Source organism: Oryza glaberrima, chromosome 2 (genome assembly GCF_000147395.1).
Source record: "Oryza glaberrima chromosome 2, OglaRS2, whole genome shotgun sequence".
Lineage (NCBI taxonomy): Eukaryota > Viridiplantae > Streptophyta > Magnoliopsida > Poales > Poaceae > Oryza > Oryza glaberrima.
In genome coordinates, this window is record NC_068327.1 from 21,185,293 (window position 1) to 21,194,069 (window position 8,777).

The 8,777-nt window shown below is 48.1% G+C and overlaps 2 protein-coding genes across 7 annotated transcripts; one reads left to right on the forward strand and one right to left on the reverse strand.

Moving 5' to 3' along the window:
• The first annotated feature begins 497 nt into the window (after nucleotides 1-497).
• On the forward strand, nucleotides 498-4,335 carry LOC127763361 (pentatricopeptide repeat-containing protein At1g09900-like). Of its 5 annotated transcripts, none has more exons than XM_052288034.1 (3): nucleotides 498-2,400; nucleotides 3,258-3,311; nucleotides 4,247-4,335. In XM_052288034.1, exon 1 carries the CDS (start codon nucleotides 594-596, stop codon nucleotides 2,265-2,267), a length of 1,674 nt encoding a protein of 557 aa, XP_052143994.1. In that variant the 5' UTR covers nucleotides 498-593; the 3' UTR covers nucleotides 2,268-2,400; nucleotides 3,258-3,311; nucleotides 4,247-4,335. The 5 variants fall into 5 exon arrangements, with proteins under 5 accessions (XP_052143994.1, XP_052143991.1, XP_052143992.1 ...); XM_052288031.1 differs by having other exon boundaries at nucleotides 3,258-3,393; nucleotides 4,247-4,331; XM_052288032.1 differs by lacking the exon at nucleotides 4,247-4,335 and adding an exon at nucleotides 4,077-4,206.
• On the reverse strand, nucleotides 3,536-6,476 carry LOC127763362 (probable protein kinase At2g41970). Of its 2 annotated transcripts, none has more exons than XM_052288035.1 (8): nucleotides 6,287-6,476; nucleotides 5,853-6,029; nucleotides 5,485-5,738; nucleotides 5,266-5,392; nucleotides 4,704-4,977; nucleotides 4,462-4,594; nucleotides 4,267-4,353; nucleotides 3,536-4,185 (listed from the first exon to the last, which is right to left on the reverse strand). In XM_052288035.1, the coding sequence occupies exons 2-8, from the start codon at nucleotides 5,935-5,937 to the stop codon at nucleotides 4,054-4,056; spliced, it is 1,092 nt and encodes a 363-aa protein (XP_052143995.1). In that variant the 5' UTR covers nucleotides 5,938-6,029; nucleotides 6,287-6,476; the 3' UTR covers nucleotides 3,536-4,053. The 2 variants fall into 2 exon arrangements, with proteins under 2 accessions (XP_052143995.1, XP_052143996.1); XM_052288036.1 differs by having other exon boundaries at nucleotides 5,853-6,081.
• Nucleotides 6,477-8,777: the final 2,301 nt, after the last annotated feature.

An 8,777-nucleotide genomic window follows, 5' to 3' on the forward strand; every position in this document is an offset into this window, starting at 1 on the left:
TTGTGTAGCTCGTCACCAGCCACCAGACCTCTTCCGCTCCCGCCGACCGGCTCGCCAAAACGAGGAAGAGAGAGAGGAAGAAGGGAGAGAAGAGGGGGGGACCCGCCAAAACAAGGCACTGCCTCCCTCCTTTGCGCCCCCGGCTAGAGCAGTCGCCACAGCGCCGCCCATCGCCGGCTGCCCCGCCAGCCTCCTCCGCAGTCCGCACCTGCCGGTCAGCCTGAGAAAAGTGAGAGACTGAGAGAGAAGGGGAGAGGAGGGAAATAAGAGAGAGGTGATGAGTTGGCATTCTGACATGTGAGGCCCACGTGGGTCCCACGCTGACTCAGCAGCCACGTAGGATAAAACCAGGGTCAAAACCACCTAAGAACCTTGGGTGACTGGTTTTATATAGTTAAGGGACCTTGCATATCTGGTTTTGCTGTTCGAGGACGTTTTTTATTCCGATGACAAGTTGAGGGACCTTCGGTGTACTTTTTCGAGGCCCATCTAGCAAACAATATTCCGGCCCATGAAAACTCCCGTGCGGCAACGCACACAGCTTCGCAATCTCCCCACCTTATCGTCGTCGTCGCCACTGTCCCCCGTGCCCGATGGCCGCGCCCGCGCCCACAGCTTCGCCGCCGCCGCCGCCGCCGCCGCCCGCCATGTCCGGCCTCCTCTCCTTCGCCTCGTCCCGCCCCTACCCTTCCCTCCCCGCGCCCAGACCCGCCGCCGCCGCCCCCAGGCCGCGCCTCCGCATAGCGGGTTCCGCCGCGGCGGCCCCCAACGCCGTGTCCCACCGGGCATCCTCCTCCTCCTCCTCCGGAGACCGCCTCCGCTCGCTCGTCCGCCGCGGGGAGCTCGACGAGGCGCTCCGCCTCGTCGGGTCCGCGCGGAGGCCCGACGCGGGCACCTGCGCCGCGCTCATCAAGAAGCTCAGCGCGTCGGGGCGCACCGCGGAGGCCCGCCGCGTGCTGGCCTCGTGCGGCCCCGACGTCATGGCGTACAACGCCATGGTGGCCGGGTACTGCGGCGCGGGGCAGCTCGACGCCGCGCGGCGGCTCGTCGCGGAGATGCCCGTGGAGCCCGACGCCTACACCTATAACACGCTCATCCGAGGCCTCTGCGGACGCGGCCGGACCGCGAACGCGCTGGCGGTGCTCGACGAAATGCTCCGCCGGCGATGTGTGCCGGACGTGGTCACCTACACCATCCTCCTCGAGGCCACGTGCAAGAGGAGCGGGTACAAGCAGGCCATGAAGCTTCTCGACGAGATGCGAGATAAGGGGTGCACCCCGGACATTGTCACCTACAACGTCGTTGTCAATGGAATCTGCCAAGAAGGACGGGTTGACGATGCCATTGAGTTCTTGAAGAACCTCCCGTCATATGGCTGTGAACCAAACACAGTTAGCTATAACATTGTGTTGAAGGGCCTGTGTACCGCGGAGCGATGGGAGGATGCCGAGGAGCTCATGGGCGAGATGGGCCAGAAGGGTTGCCCTCCAAATGTGGTAACTTTTAACATGCTCATCAGTTTCTTATGCCGGAAAGGATTGGTTGAGCCAGCACTGGAAGTCCTTGAGCAGATCCCCAAGTACGGTTGCACACCTAATTCGTTGAGTTACAACCCGCTTCTCCACGCATTCTGCAAGCAAAAAAAGATGGATAAAGCGATGGCGTTTTTGGATTTGATGGTGTCCAGAGGCTGTTATCCAGACATCGTTTCATACAACACTCTGCTTACTGCACTCTGCCGCAGTGGTGAGGTTGACGTCGCTGTTGAATTGCTTCATCAACTCAAGGACAAGGGCTGCGCTCCTGTCTTGATAAGTTATAACACGGTCATTGATGGGCTTACGAAGGCTGGGAAGACAAAGGAAGCACTAGAGCTGCTCAATGAGATGGTCAGCAAAGGGCTCCAACCAGATATTATCACATACTCGACAATAGCTGCTGGTCTTTGTAGAGAAGATAGAATTGAAGATGCAATTAGGGCATTTGGTAAAGTGCAAGATATGGGCATAAGGCCCAACACTGTGTTGTACAATGCGATAATTCTTGGGCTTTGCAAAAGGCGTGAAACACACAGTGCCATTGATCTTTTCGCTTACATGATAGGGAATGGCTGCATGCCGAATGAATCAACTTACACCATATTGATTGAAGGCTTGGCTTATGAGGGATTGATCAAGGAGGCACGGGATTTGCTGGATGAATTATGTTCGAGAGGTGTTGTAAGGAAGAGCTTGATAAATAAGGGAGCCATTAGACTGCTTGATTGAACTATGAATACATATAAGAGGATCAACTGAGTATCGAGGGTCTGAGAATGAGATTTTGTGCATCTTCGCTCTTCAGCAGGAGAGGAGATTTTACTGGATGTTCACCTAATTGATGTTGCTTTCTTGACAACATGTGAGTCCTTTCATCCACTTCCCACCTTACAGGCTTACAGCCCACTTCAGTCTTCGAGTTGCTGCATAACGCTTGTCTTATTTAACATACTTTACCTTATTGTTGAACATGGTCTCATGTTTCACATTCTTGTCCTTACATGATATATCATACTAGTGTGAGATACATATTAGACCTGTTTTGATTGGGCATTTCTTGCTTCAATATGCTTTAGCACTTCATATGAACTAGCGGAATGAAGGGATATGCTAAGTGATGAGCATTAGGCTACCTGTTCTCTCTACTCCTGTACTGTAAGCCAGAGTTGACTTATGTTAGTCATTGATACGGTAATGACACCCTAATTGGTTTCAAACTAAACATGCCGCTTTCTCAGCTGCAGTTCTACAGAATTGACTTGGGATAAATCTAAGACTGTGAGCTACAGAATTTGCCAATTCAAGTTGAAAACATGAAAAATGACCAGTTGATTACTATCTGAAACTCCCTATTTACATCTAAATTGAATGACAACATAAAATTTGAACTAAATTTTAGAAAAGGCTGGAAGTCCAGATTTCCCTTTGGATTGTGGGTACCATCAGAAATTGGTCAGTGCCCAGTGATGTGATTCAAAACTTCTTTCTCAATGAGTTATTTTCCATGCTTGTGATGGGAAAATGATGAAATTATTGGATTCAGTCCTTCGCCACTAAGACATTGATGGCACCTGGCCACTTTATGTCAAATGTCAGACCAGAAACATGATTTTCACTTATGCAGTTACCATCCTTAGGCTTAACCTTTCCAATGTGTCATATTATACTAAAGTCGCTGATTTAGTTTATTTTAATTAATTTGCTCTGTTTTTATTGCAGTCTTGCCGTGCTCAAATGCTAATGGAGGTCCTTTTCTCAGATTGCCACCAGAAGGTACTTGAACAAACAGTGATTCTGAGCCTCACTGTCCATCAAAACTGATCTGTTTATATATATGCAAGGCACTGATAACCTTGTAAGTTGTGAACCTTTGCATATAAATTTGTAATGATTCAGGCTCACCAGTATATGATGCCCTCCTGTAGCTAATAGTTTTTCCCGTGTCAAATCAAATGAATTTTGGTTTAGGCATAACCATTTAGCTTATTATTGTGTGTCTTCCCAATTATGCAATGTACCAAAAAAAATGCATCTTAGGTGTACATCTATGCAATGTGCACCATTTAATCTCCATCCTGGCCAAAACCTGAATTCAGGAACAGGATTTTAGCCCCAGCTTTGTAGTTCCAACAGAAAAAAAGAAGAAAAACTACTATTCATTCCAAAGTTCTATACAAATATAAGAAAAAGAGGCAGCCATGGAAGTTCTTGGGAATGCATCATGCAATCCTTGGTTCTATGCAAGCTTTTGAAGGACCTTAAAATTACACCATGACAAGACAAAGAATAACTTAATTCATTACACCAGTTAGCAAAATACCCCCTCTATATGTAATATACCCTGTGGTACCAATGGATCAGTGTTTTACAAAAAATCATGCCGAATTGGTGCTCCTCCAAGTTGCATGGCTTCTTAAAACATACACTGCCTGATGTGAAAACACAGGAAACCATGCAAAGTTTGTGTGGTTTTTTTTCCCCTGTCTGCCTAGAGCAGAACTCCCATACAATCTGATCAGGCAGGTGGTGGCTCTGCAGGCCCAGCTGGTTTTGTATTCAGAAGAGGCTGGATTGCCTTCACGACGATCGTCATGTTTGGTCGGAAGTCGGCTTCATACTGAACGCACAATGCTGCAACTGCTGCTAGCTGAAAAAAATCATGAAAGAAAAAACAATGGCACTCACTGCTGCTTTCTGAATTTTGTCAGATTTGCTACAGTATAGCTACCTTTGCGACAGCCTTCGGAGGGTAGTCATTGTTGAGCTTTGGATCGACGCACTGCTTAACTTTATCTTCGCTCAATCTTGGAGTAGCCTGCCTCACAAAGATCATGGTATATGTAAGATCATTGGAAATGGAAAGATTGAAATAGGATATATTGTAATAAGTTATCTTTTGTTGAAGGATAAAACTTCTCATTACCCAAGTGACAAGACTTTGTTGCCCTTTTGGCATGGTGTGATCAACTGGTTTCCTTCCGGTTAGTAGCTCCAATAGAATCACGCCAAAGCTGTAAACATCGCTCTTTTGATTTATTTGCCCTGTCATGGCATATCTGAACATCACCATAATCAGACCAACAAATCGTCAGCAAGTAAATCCTGCAAAAGGCAAAGCATGCTGTACAGTCTGATACGCGAGAAATCAATCATTCTCTCCCTTACTCTGGAGCATGGTATCCAAATGTTCCTAGCACCCTAGTCGAATGCAACCGGGCAGCGGTGTCGGTGCCCTGGTTCGTCAGGTTGAAATCGGCGATCTTCGAGCTGAACTCGTCGAATATAAGAACATTGCTAGACCGAACATCTCGATGAACGATCGATGGCTGCACTTTCTCATGGAGGTACTCCAGCCCTCTCGCCGCCCCATAAGCTATCTTGACCCGTTGTGCCCAGTTCAGAACCGGGCCGGGCTCCGCGCCCTGGACTCCCTTCTTACCTGCATCACATCCAAAACCATTAATTAGCTTAGCCCTACGCGTGGAGATTTTCTGGCTCCGCCCCTTGATCACATGGGCGTAAACTTGTCGGGATTTTACTGTTGCTCTTTATCTCGTGTTTGCTTTAAATTTGGGAGTGTTTTTTTAAGTTTACTTTGAAGTACACTCGCTTCGAGTGATTTGGTGTAATAATCGGCTGTAGTTCGTTGAGTAATGACTGGGATGGTTTTCTATTCCATTATGTAAGAAAAACATAAGGTAGTAGTGAAATGGAAAAGACTTATTACCGTGAAGAATGTTGTGTAAAGAACCCATGGTTGCAAACTGGTAGGCCAGCATGCGGTTGCCGTCTTCCAAGCAGTAGCCCAAGAGCTCCAGGAAGTACTCGTTCTTGAGCTTGGACACCATCGCTATCTATGGCGACGAGATGGAGATGAGCAAAAAGCTAAGATGGATCATGTCGCGAGGAGGAGGAGGAAGAAGAAGTGGGGTGTTTTGGGGCACACCTGGGCGGAGAACTCGGAGTCGGTCTCCTGGGAGGCGCCGGGGTCGAGCTTCTTGATGACGGCGGCGCGGCCGTCGCTGAGCGTGCCGTTGTAGACGCGGCCGTAGGAGCCCTCGCCGATGAGGGCGCGGTCGCTGAAGTTGCTGGTGATCTTCTTCAGCTCCTCGAACGGTATCGCCGGCACGTCGATGTTCACCGGCTTCGGCGGCCCGCCCGGCCGCGCCGCCCCCGGCCCTCTCGGCCCGCCTCTATTCCCTGCTTCCATCCGCCGTCGCCGGAGAAGAAGACCAAGAGACGGTCACGAAATCGGTCAGCAAAGGAGGAGAGGAATGTGGGAGGCCGCCGGAGAAGAGGAATGTGGAGACGCACCGGGAGCATTGACGTTGGGCGGCGGAGCGGCCTGGTTCGCCGGCGGGCCGTAGCTGTCCTCCTCGGCGCCTCCGCAGCAAGACATCTTCTTCTTCCTCCTCCTCCTCCTCTCGCCGGAGTTGGATGCGCGGGCTGATCTGGTGGCCGCCCCCCGCTCAGCGGATCATCGCGCACGACCTGCAAACCATTTTCGATTAATTCCTCGCGTGCACACCAACAGATTAAATCCCTGAAGAATCAATTCACGAAACGGATCAATCTCTTTCCGAGGAACAGAAAATTAACTGAAAAGAAATTAAAATCAACGCACAATTTCCAGATGATCAAGCAATCATCGGACGCAATGAGGGGATCGTGGATCAAGAAAACAGAGGATGCATGCATGCTCCATATGCGATCTCGATCGGCATGCAGAAAACGGTAGAAATTCTTACCTCCCCCAAAGATTCCCGCACGAGATCGATCGCTTCCCGCACGAGATCGATCGATGGCGATCGATCGAGGGGGGGGGGGCAAAGGGAAGAACAGCGGTGTTTTGTTCCCCGGGAGAAGAGGTTAATGGTGGGGAATGGCGGGAGCTCCCCCTCTTTCCGCGCCAAAGGAGCCACACCCCCCTGGCCCCCTCTCCCACCCGTTTTAACCGCCACACGCACACACGCACGCTCGGACGCGTCAATTAATTGGAGTAATTAACTAACCTCTGTGCTTGAGCACCTTCCCCATTATTATTGACTATTGTTAGCACGATCACATGATATGAAACTATGGAGGTGTGCCATAATCTTTAGAGTTAATTGGATCCATATCATTATAAATTTACTCGTTTTGAAATACACAGTTAATATTCATTATAAATTTACTCATTTTAAAATACACAGTTACTATTCATGAAACTAAAAGCATGCCATCATGATTTTACAGGTATTCCAAATATACCACTATTTACCTCTTTGAAGTATTATCAATTTTTTTTTGACCAAAATGCATGTCCCTTTCTTCTTCCTTTCCCTTTTCCTCTCTTCCTTCCACTGGCACTGCAGCAATGAGCTTGGGCGCGGAGGGCATCCATCTTAGCGATTGCCGCGGCCTTCTATCCTTGAGGCGTCGTTAGCGGATGCAGAGCCGCCACTTCATTTCATACTGGAGCTAGAGGGATTGAGGAAAACGATTCAAATAGTAGGTAATGGTTGCGTAGAGGCTGACATGTCTTCTGGTGGGGAAGGGGAAGGTTGACTCCATTGCCACCAAAGCCCCTCCCATGGCTCCCATCCTCGGTGATCGGTGTGGTGGAGTAGCATGGACGCGGGAAGGATAGATCTAACGCGGCGGCGGGAAGAGGCCCGACGAGGAAAGGAGGTGGAGCTCACCACCATCTCGCCGTCCTCTGACGTCACTGGAGAAGAGATGTGGTGCTTGAGCTCGAGCAGTGTCTGCACGACGACTATGGTGTGCGCCAATCTGTGCTTCATGGGCATTGCCTCCTCTTTCAGGGTAACCATGAGCTCGCATGCACTGTCATCGCGTTAGCTTCGCTCGTTTCGCTACCGATGACACTTGTACTCTCGCTGATTGGTTCGCCTTGCGCTCACTCCTAGACACTGCTATGGCACTGGTGGAAAGGAAGAGAGGAGGAAGGGGAAAGAAGGAAGAAGGAAGGGGCATTTTGGTCAATAAATTTTTGACAATGCTTCAAAGAGGTAGTAATAGCACATCTCGAATGCCTATAAATTTGTAATGGTATGGTTCCAATTTCACAAATAGTAATGGCATATTTTGAAACAGGCAAAATTATAATGGCATGAATCCAATTAACCCTCTTTACTTAGGGATGAACCTATCTCAATCGGGCCCTAATTAAAACCCGTCACCAATAGCTTTGACCCAGACTACCAGTCAAACTATAGCCCGTCACGAATGATCTATCTCAATTGGGCCACAAATAGCGCCCGTCACAGATGACTACTAACCTCAATCTGGCCTAAGCTAGAGCACGTAAGGGATGATACTCATCTCAATCGGGCCTAAACTATAGCCCGTCACAGATGACCATCATCTCAATCGGGCATTAAATATAGCCCGTCACAGATGACCCTTATCTCAATCAGGCACTAAGTTATGGCCCGTCACAGATGAGTATAATTCACAAAAAAATAAATTTTGTTTTTTGGCAAACCTCAGGCCTTTGCTAGCCATGCCCGTTGCAAAAATAATAGAAACACATGCATATACAATATCCCCAGCATCACCCATTCATATACATGCAGTCACATACACAGCCATCAATATATTTCACACAACCATATATTTTATGTCGATTCACATATTTAACATATTTCACCTGCAAAACTGAGTTAATTGGATGAAATATTTATTTAGCAAGTATTAACATAGACATAAGAAATATATACATAAATATAAACATCACAGTTACATAATCAAGGTCTTAATCAATGTTCATCATTGCCTAAATATAAAAGTTCAACAATGTTCATCATTTTAGTTTAAGCCTAAACATTCCTTTGGGGTTAATTATTTCGCGGAGGATGAAGCCGGCTATCTCCTCACGAATCTCCTCAAAGTTAGTAGGCAGAGACTTGGTAATTTTGCCCTACATTGTCATAATTCAAGATTAGTTGATCGATCATATATATGTACTTCGATGTAGTTAGTATATCACAATTAAGACCACCGACCTCAAATTCAGCCAAAGTCTTCACCTTTTCTCTGTATATATAGAAGGCGCATGTTGTGGCAGACATGGAATCCGTGCTGGTCACCTATTTGTTGCTTCACCGGGAAGTCTTTTTTGTGGATGAGGGTGTCATGTCCTGTCTTCCTGAGGCCTCCTCTTTACACGTATTGGCCCCACGCTTCATCTATCGTTAGTTGAATAGGGGTCCAATCATATGCCTGCTTATCAATTCT